Source organism: the organism of the source record quoted next, unplaced genomic scaffold (genome assembly GCF_019419815.1).
Source record: "Pyrus x bretschneideri cultivar Hongxiangsu unplaced genomic scaffold, Pyrus_bretschneideri_v1 Contig81, whole genome shotgun sequence".
Classification (NCBI taxonomy): Eukaryota; Viridiplantae; Streptophyta; class Magnoliopsida; order Rosales; family Rosaceae; genus Pyrus; species Pyrus x bretschneideri.
In genome coordinates, this window is record NW_025999822.1 from 551735 (window position 1) to 568235 (window position 16501).

Sequence of the window (16501 nt, forward strand, 5' to 3'; positions counted from 1 at the left end):
AAAGATACGGGCCTCGGTTTTTATGTGTAGGGTTGTACTTTCCCTAAGGATTAAGGCAAAAAAGAAACACAGCGATTTACTCTAAATCCTTCAATCAGGGAATAGATACATGACAGATTGGTAGGGAGAACGAAAAAACATGAAGCAAACTACGTTTATAAATTGAAAAATGGTAGGGAAAATCACAAACCATATCCTCTCCAAATTTGCAATACCCTCAAAATCCATGTAACCATACTTATTTTAATGAACAGCAGATAGATGTACAAGTTCCCTCCATTAACAAGTAACAAGTCACTAGTTTTTTCTCTTAATTCTCCATGCGGATGACGCACCGGATGGACTGTCCAGAAAGCATCAAGTCGAATGCTTTGTTGATGTCGGCGAACGAGACCGAGTGAGTGATAAATTTGTCCAGTTCCAGTTCCTGCAAAGATCAACACAAGGTGAGTCTTACCGCATTATCGGGTGGTTTCACAAAATTGGTTTCGGAAATAGAAAGGGAAATGCGACCTATAAAGCTAAGGCCTTCGTATGAAAAGGCCACAGAAACTTAAATAAGCTAAATCATCGGGTGGTTCCACAAATTTGGTTGAAAAGGAAATATGAACTACCTTGTTCATGTACTTCTCCACAACACCTGGTAGATCGGTGCGGGGCTTGTAGTTACCGTAGAAGGTACCCTTAAGAGTCCTCTCATTCAGGAAATTCATTGGATGGGTTTTGAATGCATCATCTTTGTTTGGCACACCAACTAGTACCGCAAGACCCCAACCCTAAATTTAGAAAGAACAGAAACAAAGAAAAGTAAATTTTAGATTTGAATGGTAATGTTATTCTATCATTATATCCAATTAAACAACAAAAGAGGCTTACATCATGAACACATTCAAATGCAGAAATCATCGCCTGAATGCTTCCGGTGCACTCAACGCTCCTATCAACTCCACCATTGGTCATCTCAGCAATCACCTTTTAATCAAAGCCAAACGTTAGTCGCTGCTGATAGCCGATAATTATCAACACTAAATGGAAGTACTAAAAAAGAAGAGAAGGACAAAATGGGGAAAATGGGAATGCTTGGCTCTAAGTGATCAGACACAAACATAAAATTAAATTGATTTATGTAACTAACCTCTTGCACTGGTTTGTTATAATCTTTCGGATTCACAAATTCATTCACTCCAAACTTCTTGGCTGCCATAAAGTATAGAGACCATTAGAAATTATTTAGTGAATGACATCTCAACCAGGCATGAAGAGCTGAGTCCTTATTCGTTAAATAGATGTATGATCGAATTGACTGACCTTCTTCAAAGCGATTGGAATTCAAATCAACACCGATGATCCTTGAACAGCCCGAAATCCTTGCACCTTCGGCGGCCTAAAAGAGTGACAAGATGAACAAAAAATCATTATGATACTCCAAACTATCTAAAAAGAGCCATAATAGAGGAGCAATAAGAATGACATACAGCAAGACCAACAGCTCCCAATCCAAAAATGGCAATAGATGAACCCTTTTTCGGTTTTGCAACATTCACAGTGGCGCCAAGACCTTCAAATACACCAACGAAAACAATAATTGATTACTCTAGAAAGAAAAATTGAAAAACCATTAATTTCTAACTTTCTAACTGTTAAAATGTGAGAAGTCTTTCAAACCTGTGCATATTCCGCAACTAAGGACGCAAACTTTGTCAAGGGGAGCAGCCGGGTTGACCTTAGCAAGGGAACCAACATGACAAACGGTGTACTCACTGAAGGTGGAGGTACCAACAAAGTGATAAATTGGCTTTCCATCCTTGGAGAACCTGGACTGGCCATCATTCAACATAGTACCCCTATCAGTATTGATCCTCAGCAGATCACACATGTTGCTTTCCTCCGACTTACAGTGCGTGCACTCCTTGCACTCCCCAGTGAACACAGGGAGGACATGGTCACCCGGCTGGAGATCAGTTACACCCTCGCCTACGCTTTCCACAACTCTAAACACAAAATGACAGGCAAACAAAATTTAGAAACGTAAACACGCTGCGTAAAATGGAAGCAAATACGTAGTTAATTAATCACAAATTATTTAGCTTTAATATTCAGAGATCATGTACATACCCTCCAGCTTCATGACCGAAAATGCGAGGAAACAGTGGTTGTTGTCCCTGTGACACAGCATATATGTTTCAGTTTCAACTTGACTAATCAATTGCAAGTTATGGACAAAGCATTATAATTTATAAACATGTGAAAAGTCATGCTTAATATTAAAGTAGACATGGCATTAAAAGTTGAAATTTTTACTTTGGCTTCCCAGAAGTAGACATCGGTGTGGCAAAGAGCGGTGAAGAGGATCTTCAAGCGAACTTCATGTTTCTGCGGTGGTGCCACCTCCACTTCCTCAATTGACAGCGGCTTCCCCGCTTCCCATGCCACCGCGGCTGCAACCGACAAGTCAATTTCTTTTCAATCAATTTTCGAAAATTTCAAAACTAAACTTCATTACTTTCTTATGAAATCCACGAAAACCAAATCAAAATAAATCCTCCTCACCCTCATCCTCATCCTCAACATCATATAGAATTATAAACAATATTTAAAAGAAAATAGAAAATCCCAAGCATCTTTATATTAAAAAAAAAGAAAAAGGAAACAGCACTAGGACCATGCAAAAGGATAAAAGAAAGAGAATTGATCACTCCAAAGGCAAAGGTATAAGCAACTATTATTCATGACCATCACTCAAACTATAATACGAAGGAAATTCATTGTTTCAACCAAATATTAGAGAGAGAGAATCCAACAATGGCCGTGTCAAAAATTAAACAAACAAATAAAAATTGATTAAAAGGGGCAAATTCCCATTTTCAATCATAAAAAAATAAAAAAAAAACTAATGAAAATGGTTTGAAAACTTTAAGTTTTAATTATAAGGATAAAATAAAAAATAAAATAAATAGTACCATGATTGATATTTTAATATAAAAATATAATTTTTTTATTAAAATAACCAATCCTGTAAACTTTTCGTTAAAATTTCAAAAATAAAAAAAAATAAGATGGCATATTCCAAACTCCAAAGTCCGATCATCAGAAAAGAGAATCTAAGTCTAACAAAAGTGATCAACAAGAAACATGATCAAAAAGTGATCAACAAGAAACATGATCACGCATGCCCGGAGCTCGTGGTGAACATGACAATCTATCAAATTGGTAAATCAATCGATCAAATCATTGATACAGAACGCCAGGATAACTTGACTAAAGGAGAGAGGGAATGGTTGGTGCGCTCACCTTTGCACTTGATAACCCGACCAGCCGTTGACATTCTGGAATGAGCTTCTGTTTTCTTGTGATGATTAGTGTATTTTTGTAATGAGCGATGTGATTGATGGCGTTCAAAAGACACTGCTTTTGGTTGTGGAAACTGTCGGAATTGAATGGCAAGTATTTATAGTGCTGAAAAATAAGACAAAACCGCTCAAGAAAAGTGGAAAACCTGTACGAAAATACCATTTTCCACCAAAAGCTTATTACGCCATACAAAATTCTCCGTGATTAATTCTGTGTGTGCGTCAATGAAAATACCAAAACCACTTTTGATTTTGATTTTTTATTTTATTTGGCCGGAACCACTTTTGGAATGAAAAGCGGGAATTGCTTGTTTTTGCGCAACTGTAGTTTTGTAAAACCAAAACCGCCAATGGATTTGGGAAAACGACTGTTTCTGCTTTTGGTTCCAGCGGCGCCTTTGTTTCCGTCGCATTTGCCACGTAATTTTTTTTTTTGGTCAACACCAAAATATTGTAATTACTAGTGTCAAATTTTCTAATGTACTTAGTTTTGGCATGATTATCGACCAGCCAAGATAATTTTTTTTTCTTGGTCAACACCAAAATATTGTAATTACTAGTGTCAATTGTATAATAAGTCCAATATTAAAGAAATGTTATAGGCATAATTTACTAAATAATTATAGAGGTTACAAAGAGAGGGGTCGTGGCAGAGAAAGAGAGATATGTAATTTTGAGATATGTATTATTTCATTCCATTGTGTTTATTTATAGTAGTAGGGAAATTAAATTTCTTATTCCAATAGTATTACAACTTTAATAAGATAATATTTAATATAAGAGATATAGTAGAATCTCATAAAAATATTCCATATATGATAGAATTTACACAATCTGTAATATCCTGCAAATTTTAAATATATGAATATGTGGAGAAAATAAAAAATCTATCGATAGGTGAAAAAGATGAAAATGCCCTAGTTGGTTTAACGAAATTATATGAGGATGTATTTTATTCTCATATATTTTTCATCTAGTTGGTTTAATGAAATTATATGAGGATGTATTTTATTCTCATATATTTTAGCATATTTATGGACGTATTTGGATAGAGTTTAATCTCACGAACGCGTAGGTGCAAACTGTTTGTGAAACGGAGTTTTAACGAATGAGTTATTAACAATCAAAATTAAGGGCAAAAAGGTCATTGGACCACTTATCTGGAAGAATCTAGAAAATATGAGATGCCACGTGTGTGGCTGTGATGAAGAGTGAGGGAGAGAAATGAGAGAGAGGGGGATCGGATGGACCAATGAAAAAGGAAGGAAATGAGGGAAAGGAGGGGAGGAAAAAAGAAAAAAAAGATAAAAAAAAAAGGGAGTTGGGTCTCTCTTGACTCGTGAGGCTCGACCGGCGGGTGCAAGGGTTATTTGCCAAAATCTACCATTTCTGAAACGTTCTCTTCCAATTACCACTACCATTAGACTCTCTTTGAGGCCTGGAACAAAGCTCATGCATTGGTTGGGGCGTTTGATACGGTTTTGGAGTCGAATCAAGAACACCCAATTTAAGGGTTTCCAGCGGTTCGAGGGTGATTTGTGGTGGTTCTCAGCCAAATTGGACTTCGGCCTAGGTATGAAAGTTGTTCCTCTCATTGAACTCTACTTACCTATAAAATTTTGTAATTTTTGGAATTAATTGGATTTTTCCGACGAGTCAGGGTGGTTGGTTGCCACATGCGGCGCCGCATTGGCCGAGACCCCACCTTTTCTTCCTAGGCTGAATTGGATATCCTGATTCCATATGTGACGTTCGAGTTATGAAATCTCATCCTATGACTATAGTTTTGATAAAAACCACCACCTGGACATTAGGTATCGACGATCCGACCATTGGATCGTCACCAAACTTTAATACATAATAGTATGTAATATTTGAGGACAATAAGAACTTATGGTTCTTCCCGAATTGGATCTCTAAGTTTGTAAAATTAAACGTTGACGGCCACTTGATTTTGCGATTGGCGGAGATCTAGTTGTTGGATCGTAATGGAATTTTAGTATGTTGTTTTAGAAGCATAATGTGGATGTTGAGAAGTTACGAATCATAAATCTGATAGGCGGATCCTCCAGTTTAGATTTCTAGGGTTGTGAACCCTATTATCGATCTTGATTGACAGGTTGACTTTTTAGTCAATTAGGCCAAATTTTTCTGGCGTATCGTTTATCCTAGAGCGTTGTTGGGATTTCATGGAGCTTAATGGGCTCGTTGTGATGACATGTATCTCGATTTACGTTTAGTGACACCATAGTGAGTTATATTTGGTTATTAAATGTGATTGCTATTGAATTGTTATTTTTATTTTTAGCCATCGATCTATGCTTATTAATTGTGATTTGGTTATAGCTTGGAAATGTGTGTGGAATGTGGGTTGATTTGTATGATTAATCGGGGTAGGTTATGCATGTTAGCTTGAATGGAATATGTTATAGGTCGAGTTGTTTTGAATGACAAACTATGAATGGCTTGATTCCTATTAAGCGTACGTAGGCAGTCTAACAAGAAGTTAGATGCAGCTATAAAATAAATGAGATAAAATTTTAGTGGAAAATGGTCAAAGAAAGAAAGGTTAGTATGGTTACTTACATAAAGGTTAATTAGGACATTTTTGGCCTACTACCACTGTAATTATTTTCCCAAAATTAAATATTTTGAGATGGGACGTTACACATTTACTTTCTAATCTAATACGACTGCAACACGAAACAATTTGTGTCTTTTTCTTTTAACACGTACAAGGCAAACTCTAATCTCTGGGCTTCTTATTCTATGGTTTTCGGCTTCACGATGTGTATAAGAAGCCTAAAATAATAATAAATAAGAGATTATTTAAAAGAAAACATTGTAAATCCAAATACTAACCTTAACGCGGGACAAGATCAAGATGTGGGCGGTTTGAAAGCCGATACAAGACCTCTTGTGGAGAATAATTAGACAACATATGAAATTCTCCTGCAAATATTCATTAATTGATGCTTATCATTTTATCAATCTTGTAAAAAAAATTCAATTAAATTTCAACCTTGCTATTTCTTCAGAACTAAATTCATAGTGAATCAACTGTAATAATTAAATATCAAACTTGTCATTTATGTAAGTTTTTTTTTTTTTAGTACATTGATATTTTTATATTAGGAGGAGGGAGAGTTTGGCTAAACCACATAATGGGTAACCTAATTTGATACCAAATTTGCCATTCACGAGATTCAAACATAAAACTTATCACCTCTAAGCGAAGAGAAATATCATCAGACCGTAATGGCAAACCCTAGCTAGCTATGTTTAGGTATAAAGCTTCGACAATAATACTAATTACCTTAGAATTAATTTCTATTTAAAAAACAAAGGGTTATAAAAATGAAGACGACTACAAAATTTTGAGAGCAACATTGACTTATGGAAATTCGCCTGCAAGTTTAGTCCAACCCATTTCTAAATTCTCGATATGTTCATGCAAGAGTGAGCCATGGTTGGTTCTTTTGATGATAGTTAATGGAGTTTTAAGGGTTTGAATTTAGAGCGAAGAAAACCATACTAATTCTTCATAGTGCATGGAGGCCGTGGAGGAGATGGATATAGGTGGATACGCAATGACCGGGTTTACACCATAAAGGGAAGCACTAGGGCCAAGTTAACTTGTAATGAGGAAAATCAATTATAATACTGAAACTTCGATTTCTCAGACATTCTGACAAAGCCTTTTTTGGTGGCGTGCAGGTATACTATGCCAATGACACATACTTCATTATTCATTGCTTTAATTCATTAGAACGATTGATCGAACCAGTTTATAGTTTTTATTTTACTTTTCAACAACGCAGGCAGGCAGGCACCTTTGTTGCTTGCTGTTTCAACATGGTTTTTTAAAGCATAATGCATCCTACATAGCCATGTGTTCTTATTTGTATAACATTGATCAACATTCTGATTACGAATTCAAACCATGAGGAATCGCAACCTTCAATAATTTATTGCTTGTTTACATAATTCAGAATTTTGCACCCTTAATTAGTCTGGAAATAAGAGAGTTGAACTGCAAACCACATATTAAATGGTAGTGTAGGTGAAACCTATAGTCAAAAACATGCAAATTAAGAAAATGCCAAATTTTTATTGCAAAATAAGTGTTTAGATTTTGCGAGGTTTCCTTTCCCAAAGAGCAAGACAATAAGAAGAATGAGGATTTGTTTGAGGGAGTTTTGGAATGAGGTGATTCAAGGTGTGTGAGACTATGACTCAATACTTCTACAGCTCCTCCACTTCACCATGGAGTTAGCAAAGAGATGTCATGATAGTCTAAGTACCAAAGGTGAATTTTGGTACATGGATACTCTTGATCAAATATCTACCTTGGCAATTGCACCAAGGAAGATTGACGTCCATCCGGACTTTGCAATCAGTCAGAAGATTTTGGCAATGGCGGATGAAGGTGTTGCAATTTTCTAGACACAAATTGGAAGCTAAAGTGACTATAGAGGTAAATTGTAGATAACAATAGAATGCTGGAAGAGGCCATTCTTTGGTTGAAAACATGAAGAAGAAGATCGGGAAGTCGAAAGCTTGAAGAAAGGTTTAGAAGTTTTTGAAAGAAAGACGAAAACAAAGGCAAAATCTGAGATATTTATAGGGGACCTCTCAAGCAGATGGAAATAGGGACCACCGAGTTCAGAAAATATATATGTGAAGGTCTTTCGAGGATCTTCCGAATGTTTGGTACATATCTTTTTTGTGCTTATTAAATGTTTAATGTAATGCATGCTAGACATATCACGACATATTGCATCGACAACACTTGACAAATTCTTTCTATATTACTCATTAAAATGTTCATCGGACAATTATCCATCCTTAAGTGAAACACCCTTTCAAATACATAGTTTGGAGCCATGATGGGATCATGGATTTCTAGAGCCAGAATAGCGTGATTGGAACACTTACCTCAAAAATTCAATTATAAACTAAACAGCTCTAATCAGATTAAACTGCTCAAACGGACAGATACAACCACATCTTGCTATGCATCGTGCCAGAAGATTTTGAACCCATTTTCAAGAAGGCACACTTGTTGCTTGTAATAAGTAATTATAACCATAATGCTATCCGTCGGATTTCCCTTTTTTTTTTTTTTTTTTTTTTCCCTTCCTTCCCCTAATTTCTCTACCCTCCTCTCGCTCGGTCCCTTCTGCTTCTGCCTTGTCTCTCTAAAAGTCCTCTCTCTCCTCCTTCGCTGAACGGCCCGAACCACGACGCCGTTTCTTCTCACCGTCGACCTCGCCCACCTCGCCATCACCCGGCGAACTTCCTCTTTCAACGCCTTCAAACACCCCGAACTACAAAACCACCTCTTGCTTCTTCACCAGTTCACGCAGACCACCGCCACCACTACCACCACTTCACCCAAATCCGACGAAGGGCGCCACAACACACGTGTGAATCTTCCTGCACCACCGGTCTCTGCAACGTTTTCCAAAACCCGCTTGACGGAAGGTAAGCGAATTTGGTACTCTGGATTATATTGGAATTGACATAGGTTTGGTTTCAATAAGTTTTTATGTTATTAAAGTTGTATGCTCTGATTATTTTGGAATTTGATTTTGATTCACAAATTTCTGATAAAACCCCAACAGAAATTTAGGAACGTGTTTTTTTTTGGGTCTTCTTGCTTCTGATTTTTTGGGTATCAACCAAGGACTGACTTAGGGAGGGTTCAAGTTTTTCGACGTAATTGTTTATTTTTGTAATTTGATTATTTTGAGCTCTTATTTTTATAATTCTGTTTTTGAAGGAATTAATTGTAAATTGTTATGTTGAATTTCAGGCACGAAGCCTGGAGAGAGTTTTCGTCTGCACCAATAAGTAAAAGATTCGTTATTTCACTCTGGACTCTGGAGACTCTGGATGGCATTTGTGTAGCCATTAAAGGTTTCATAAACGAGCGGATCACTATCGAAAACGGGATTCCGTCTGAGGTAGTACTCGATATTTGCTAACATTGCTCTTCTTTACTGATTTCGGTTGACATTGTGAATGTAATTAACTTTTGAATGTTTTTCGGTACAAATTTAGTTTCGAATTTTGGGTTTGCCTGGATATGTTGAAAAATATATGCATTTGAGAGTGTTGGGGACTCACAAATGCTGTAGGTACTGAGTTTTGGGTACCTTTTATTAATTCAGATTCATATTGGGATATTGATTCTGTGAACAATCAATTAGTGGTAACTTAGTATATTAGCTATGAATATTGGCTTTAAGTATAATCATAGATTAAGGTTTTCTAGATTTAGGGATTTTGGATCTTGACGTTTATTCCAAATCTTGTGTTCCAAATATTGTTTTTGTTTTCATTTTGGTAAAATTTAGGGAAGAACGAATTCAATGATTTTATGTTGTTTTTTATATTACTGATATGTGTGGGAAATCATCAAATTTGATTTTGAGCTTGTGCTGCTTGTCAACCATGTGTAATGCTGAATGATGAAACAATGATTAACAGCCGTCTGTAATGATTAACTCAGCTTGCACTGCAAACCACTTGCTACTGAATTGGAACTTAGTTCCTTTGTTTCTGGCTTGGCAGGAGATTGCAGCATGCGAGATCAAGCAAGCAGAGTTTTTGTTGTTTTGTTATTTAAAAGGTTACGTTTTTTATTTAGGAAATTTTGGATCCGAGATATGCCCAAGTTTAAGTATTTTAGGTGGATTTGAATTTAAAAATTGTTTACTTTGTTCTTTTTGCTTGTAATTTAAAAAGTTACGTTTTTTATTTAGGAAATTTTGGATCTGAGATAATGCCCAAGTTTAAGTATTTTGGGTGGACTTGAATTTAAAAATTGTTTACTTTGTTCTTTTTGCTTGTAATTTGAGTATTTGACAATAGGTGAAACTTCTCCCGAGTAAAACTGCTGTTTGTTTGTGTTTTTAGTGCGAAGTAACAATGATTTGTAGAAATCTGAGCTTGTGCTGCTAAGTAACAACGATTGTGTAGAAGTTGACCATATGTAATGATTAACGACTATGTCATACCGTATGGTTTTGGTTTTATTTTTTGTTTTGGATGAAGTGAATGCAGACGACATGTGTTTTGCATTTTGTTTTAGTTTTAGATATTAGAGAAGATGTATGGTGTGTGATGCTGCCTTAAAAGTCTCGGTAGCTGCTCTGCATAATATATGGTTTTTGTGTGAAACATGAATCTCAGATATTGATTTGTACTCAGAGACAGGTTTAATGTGGGTATCTGTAATTGGGATTTTTTTTTTGTTTTTTTTGGAACTAAGTAATTGGTTTATTATTAGAATGAAATGCGGGATCTGTAGGCTGTTGCCAACCCTTACAAACTTATAAAAACTTTGGGAATTATAAAACTATTCATTTAAATGCGGGCATCTGTAATTGGTATGGTATTATATTTCATGGACATGACATCCGGTTAAATGTTTCAGTTCTGGGAAGTGTTTAATTGTTCATTGGCGACAAGGTCACAAGGAAGAGTGCCGTCCACCTAGCAGAGTTCACCAGAATATTGGTTTGAGGTACAATGATCTTCCTACCTTTTCTATCTGATTATCAAAATCTTTAATTTTGTGTACTTTTATGTTTCCAAATTCTAATTTCTCACAAATATTAAGATGGTCAAGTAATTGCAGAATCACATCCTTAGCACTTGTTTGTGTGCCTTAGTCATCTCTTCTTCAGTTCATTATTTCAAGATAGTATTTCTCCTTTTTTATTTGCATTCACATTTGAAATAATTTCCCATGATTTGGGTTTCTCTGATTGATAAAAAAAATGTGGACTGCTATGTGTTTTATACAGATTTCTACATAATGTCTCAAAGCACCTCTAGGAATTTAGCATCTTCTATGGCTACATCACCATGTCCTCCACAATTACCACAAGCCTTACAATCACAATCATCATTGCCTTCTCCAAATCCCTCCTCCTCAAGAAAAGCACTTATAGAATTAGAAGGTCCGTGGACCTGTGGACGAAAGAAATAACAAAATTTTTACAAAAAAAGGCCTGTGGACCCGTGGGAGCTGGATGAATTACCTTAATGGCTCATTTATTACTGAACAATAGGAATTGAATTGAGGAGGAATTGAATTGAATAGGAGTTGGAATGGGAATAAGTCAAAATCGGAGTTGGAATGATGTAAATTTTTTACTATTTCACCTGAATCGGAATGAAAATATTAAGATTACTAAAACTCCCTTAATCTAAACAGTAAGAAAATCAAGACTTTATAAAACAACTTCATACTAAGATATATATATTTAACTTTTACTTGACTATTGCTACTGAGTATTACATCATGATGGTATTTATCTTTACTCATTGTGTGACTTAGCCGACTTCCCTCTTTTTAGAATAAAATATATTTTTGTATTTAAAAAAAAAAAGAAGTTTTACTTGACTATTCCCATATGTTTGATTTTAATAAAACTTGAATTCTTTTATTTTTTAAAGGATAAAAAAACTCATTCACACAAATAGAAACACTAAAATAAAAAATAAAATAAATAGAAAAAGGTTCTGGAACCTTCACGGATCACCAGAAACCTCTATACTCTCTCCCTCTGCATCCTCAACCTGTTTTCAGAAGAATACATTCGATTAACTTCTTTTCCTTCAAGGAACTTTCTCCCAAATGCTTTCATCGTCTCCCTGCTGTCAGGAGTTTGTTGGTTAGAATTGTTGGGGTGGTTTGTGGTGGGTCTTGGCAGTCTGGGAGGTGGTGCGGTGGTCTGCGTTGGTTAGGGGGTGGGTATGGGGATGGGTGTGCTTTGGGTGGTTGAATGGTGGATGGCAGATGGAAGGGGCTGAAAGGGTAATTCCGGTCTGAATCTGGATGTTGGCATTCTTCCGGAATTCAAATCTCTCCTCCAAGTCAGTATCTGGATTCTGGGAATATCAGGAATCCAATTACTGATTTTGGGTGGAGCCCACTAATATTTTCAAAAGTTTAGTAAACGCCGAAGTCGCTTGGGGAAGAACTCAATTCCCTTTCTTTTACCTCTATTCCGGGTTTTGTAAACACGCCATAATTGTTCTGGGTTTTTCACGGCTTTAATTTCCACATTAAAATATTTTCCACTATCCAACAGAAAATCCTCCATTTGGGTTTTTGGTACTAAGATTTGTGTTCTTTTTTACCCCAATTTTAACGCTTTTTGGTCTGCTTCGTAGGAACAAAGAGTTTTGATCGAAAGCAATGGATCTCACGCCGTTCAAGCGGGACGTTGATGAGCTAATAGATGAATTTACTAAGGTAAAGCTTCCTTTTTTTTTTTTTTCTTTCATCTTATATTTTCTGTTGTTGATTTATGTGTGGGTTATCTGCAAATTGTTGCATGGAGTTTTTTTTGGGGTTTTGTTCATTGATTTTTTTTGTTGTGTGGGTTTTGGGTAATTGGCAGGCTGAATCAACGAGTTTGGCTGATATGAAGAGGATATGGCTTTCCAAAAAGTTTTCTTACATTTACGAGGCTCGGCCTTCTACCAACTTAGCCTTCTTCATGCAGTCATTGTATGCACATTCGATTGGTAGGCTCTTGCCCCTTCTAATCGGGTTTACTAGTTGATTAAACTCATAGATAACTTTATTTTGTTGCTGCAATGTTGTAAGTGCAAGCTTATTATTCCAGTGGAAAGTTGTTTTGATGACTATAGCATTGCTGCTAGTCACGGCAAATGTTGTGTTTGCGTCTGAAGAGAATCTGGAGATAGAACCTGAAGTTGAGGAAATACTGAAGTAGGAAGCCCATGGTGAACCAGTGAGGTGTTTAAGTTTTGAAAGCTAACCTGTCAGCCGTGGGTTCTTCATTTTGGTCTTCTGAGTGTCAAAAGTATTTATTTGCTGCAAATCGTGCATTGAATCAATTACCCATCTCGTCCATTAATCAGTTTATTGAAAATGTCTTAACTAGTACCTAATTATCTAATTCTTTCCCATAGACTTAAAAACTTTAATGTATAAAGGGAAGACTTCAGTTAGTCGACATGTTTTAGCATGTGGTTCCAGCTTGTTGAATGTCTAGTTGAATTTTTAGTGCACAGTTTGGCAATGATGAGTTTTATGTTCCAGCCTTGCTAATCTTTTTCCCCCTTTTCATATAATTTTTCTGTGGGATGCTTCATGTTATCAAACAAATGCAAGTTAAATCCCACTATTTTAGTCAAATAACAATTTCCTTACGATGTGATACTCGTATTTGCCAGTTCCAAGTGCAACTTTTAGTCCACAATTTCTGAGTTTCATAAGTATGAACTCTATGTTTCAGTCTTGAGAATCCTTTCTTCCCTTTTTACTACGTGAGCTATCATTGAGTTTCATGTGTCATATTTCATATCATCTCACATGAGACACCCCAGATCTTGTTTGAATACTCGTGAATTCGAACTTCCAATATGGGGTTTTGCATTATCTGTTATTCTATTACTCAGTGTTCGAGACTAACTTTTATATGCTTTTGTGCAGGATACATAGTCGACACAGCTTCTTTATCACACAGAGTGGGTGGACTCTATTGCCTTTTCTGTCTCTATGAGACTCAACCATGCAAACCTCCTTTCAAGATTTATATATCTCTTGGTATGTATGTAGATTTTACTTTGAACAACACACCACCATATTAAATGGCGCTACTCTCTGTAATTTAATATTCGAAACATAGGCAAGAATGCATTATTTTGAGTGAGCATATGTTTCTATGTGCCTTGTATGTCCCATATAAATTTGAGAAGGTTGGTTATCAGTTCATTATCAGTTACAAACTGAAGGTATTTCTATTACCATTTTCAGAAGAGCTGAAGAAACTTCGAAAGCTTGTTATTGATGCAAAGGAAAACAATATAAAAGTGGTATCTTCCTTGGTAAGAAAAATGCTAGAAAAGAATACTTTCCTCTTTGGGTTCGTGGATACAAATGAAGAGTCTTTTGCGGAGACAGTAAACCAACTGACACAATTACAGAATGCTCGAGTTCAAGTTGCCTACAAGGAGTAAGTACAAACATATGTTTTCCGCTACACCTACATTAACAAATATATGTTGTGACATTTATAAACCACTTGATATTTACTTACTGGTTATTTTCTTTTGTTTCGACTAATAGGTTATTTGCTAATACTAAGATTGAGGACTTTCTCCACATGGACTTGGTAAGTTACAACAATCCTCAACTTTTCTCCTGTCGATTGGGTGATAACATATTTTACAAAACGCAAATTGCAATTCATTTGCAGTTACTTTGCAACGGCTTCAGGTGTCTAAAGTCCAATTTTTTCTCACGTATACCAGGGAATGGAAGTTGACCTGAATACACTTAAGAAAATGTCAACAGAGTATGCAGAGGCCAAGAAAATAGCAATTACGGGTATCTTTTCTCCCCCTAACCTCCCCACCGCATTTATTTCACTACTCCTGCCTGTAATATAAATCCATCTGCACCAATGCTAGTTTCTCGCTTGCTTTTTGCCATTGTAGTTGTTACCAATTAATTGTTTCTTTATTTTCTCTCTTTCAAATTGAATTCTTGTTAAAGAGGCCAGCAAGGTTGTGGACGTTGGGGATATAAAGCACATTGCAGAGGGTAAGGAACTGGTTGGAGATGTAGCGGAGAAGATGGTTGGGCAATGGGATTCTCAAAGAGAAGTCTTTTATCGACAAACAGGGGCAAACCAGCGACAGCTGCAACTGATGAGTGACGATGACAATGATGACTTTGATAAGGAACTGGAACAGCTGCTATCTGGAGCAGATTATACAAGCAGTTGAAATTGCATTGTTTTCTGCAGATGATAGTAGTGAGCCGCCGGCGGAGATGATGGTTTTTGCTCTGGCTGATGTTATCGTGATTTTATTTTTGATACTGAGGCCTCCACCTGGGATTTTGCTGAAGAAAATGGTGAAGTCTAGCGGCTGGGTTGTTTCGGTACTTAGTGGGTTTGGACCCAAAATATGAAGTATGAATCATGGCAGCGGTGATCTCACTCGATGGATGAAATTTTTTTGAATAGTGTATGAATAGAGGAAGGTAAAAGAAGTATCACTACAATAACTTTCAGTACTTTCGATTAGGTCAGGGCCATTCCACTAAGTTAATAAGTCACCCATTTCACCTGTTAATACTCGTTAATTGAGCCGGCGTGTGTACGGTGTGCGTGTGAGAGAGTTTGAGGACACCACAAAGTTTATTTGGTAATGACACATTAATGTGTTTTCATTAAGTTCTATGTAATATATTAAAGAAAATTATTATTAGCATTTCAAAAATCTTATTTGGCATTCTATACACTTGTGAAGGGTGCCAAATGAGATTTTTGGAGTGCTAATAATAATTTCCTATATTAAAAAGTGTACTTTGATGTAATCTAAGTTGCGGCAGATGTAGTACGTAATGAAATGCTAATGTTTATATTAATTAAGTATGAACTTTTGCCATTTTTTTATTCCTTTTTATTCTTTTCTTTCTCCATTTGTTATTTATCCAAAACATATGTATTATTCTTAATGGGTGAAATAGGTCGGGTCGGGTAGGCTAATGCATTAATTGAACGGGTTGCGTTTGAGTTTGAGTTCTTAAAGCATTAAGATAATGAGTTTGACGTGACTCGATCCGTTAAGATAACGTGTATGACATGAAAATGACACAAAGACGGAAAACGCTACCCGTTTGCATGATCTATCTTTAGTCGACCTGACTCATTTTTTTTAAGTAGTTCATTACGGATTTTACATGAAAATTTGTACTTTTTGTATTTCTTACGTGCAAGTAAATACATATAAAAGTTAAAGAGTGAAATGATTTTCTTATTCATATTTTAGTAAACGTAGTGAATTCAAGAATTAAAACAAGGGAAGTAGACAAAAATAACCTATTTTCTTAATCTTGGGACAAAAGTAGGACAAATCGGTCATGCACACTAGGTCTAGCAAACGGGTCGTGTCTGTCTTGTTTGTGTAACATCTATTATCTTAACGGGTCATGTCATGTCACACTCATTATTTTAACAGGTCCTTAACTGGTCGGGTTACTTTACCCAACAAGTAAAGTGACCCAACCCGTTATGACCCTTTAAGAAAAATATATTTTTCTTCTTAAATTTGCACATACCACACACTGCCACATAAATATTACTTCAAAA

The 16501-nt window shown here is 36.1% G+C and overlaps 2 protein-coding genes across 4 annotated transcripts; one reads left to right on the forward strand and one right to left on the reverse strand.

Annotated features, from left to right (window-relative positions):
* Positions 1 to 140: 140 nt before the first annotated feature.
* Positions 141 to 3449, reverse strand: LOC103966275 (alcohol dehydrogenase 1). Of its 2 annotated transcripts, none has more exons than XM_009379426.3 (10): positions 3292 to 3449; positions 2302 to 2438; positions 2116 to 2162; positions 1666 to 1991; positions 1476 to 1558; positions 1309 to 1384; positions 1136 to 1197; positions 877 to 972; positions 615 to 776; positions 141 to 427 (listed from the first exon to the last, which is right to left on the reverse strand). In XM_009379426.3, exons 1-10 carry the CDS (start codon positions 3323 to 3325, stop codon positions 311 to 313), a joined length of 1140 nt encoding a protein of 379 aa, XP_009377701.1. In that variant the 5' UTR covers positions 3326 to 3449; the 3' UTR covers positions 141 to 310. The 2 variants fall into 2 exon arrangements, with proteins under 2 accessions (XP_009377701.1, XP_048431911.1); XM_048575954.1 differs by lacking the exon at positions 3292 to 3449 and adding an exon at positions 2721 to 2751.
* A 5018-nt stretch (positions 3450 to 8467) lies between these two features.
* On the forward strand, positions 8468 to 15777 carry LOC103966278. Of its 2 annotated transcripts, XM_048575886.1 has the most exons (11): positions 8468 to 8837; positions 9169 to 9319; positions 9930 to 9987; positions 10795 to 10884; positions 12543 to 12624; positions 12773 to 12899; positions 13834 to 13947; positions 14158 to 14356; positions 14470 to 14515; positions 14655 to 14730; positions 14899 to 15777. In XM_048575886.1, exons 5-11 carry the CDS (start codon positions 12568 to 12570, stop codon positions 15129 to 15131), a joined length of 852 nt encoding a protein of 283 aa, XP_048431843.1. In that variant the 5' UTR covers positions 8468 to 8837; positions 9169 to 9319; positions 9930 to 9987; positions 10795 to 10884; positions 12543 to 12567; the 3' UTR covers positions 15132 to 15777. The 2 variants fall into 2 exon arrangements, with proteins under 2 accessions (XP_048431843.1, XP_048431842.1); XM_048575885.1 differs by lacking the exon at positions 9930 to 9987.
* Positions 15778 to 16501: the final 724 nt, after the last annotated feature.

What these genes read in the sequence shown, in the direction of transcription:
- LOC103966278 (XM_048575886.1), top strand. Translation starts at nt 12,568, where the DNA reads ATGGATCTCACGCCGTTCAAGCGGGACGTTGATGAGCTAATAGATGAA. An exon ending in GTTCAAGTTGCCTACAAGGA is followed by an intron (nt 14,357 to 14,469) that starts GTAAGTACAAAC and finishes TTCGACTAATAG; the next exon opens with GTTATTTGCTAATACTAAGA. An exon ending in ACTTTCTCCACATGGACTTG is followed by an intron (nt 14,516 to 14,654) that starts GTAAGTTACAAC and finishes CACGTATACCAG; the next exon opens with GGAATGGAAGTTGACCTGAA.
- LOC103966275 (XM_009379426.3), bottom strand. Translation starts at nt 3,325, where the DNA reads ATGTCAACGGCTGGTCGGGTTATCAAGTGCAAAG. An exon ending in TCGGGTTATCAAGTGCAAAG is followed by an intron (nt 2,439 to 3,291) that starts GTGAGCGCACCA and finishes TGTCGGTTGCAG; the next exon opens with CCGCGGTGGCATGGGAAGCG. An exon ending in CATTTGAATGTGTTCATGAT is followed by an intron (nt 777 to 876) that starts GTAAGCCTCTTT and finishes TTCTAAATTTAG; the next exon opens with GGTTGGGGTCTTGCGGTACT.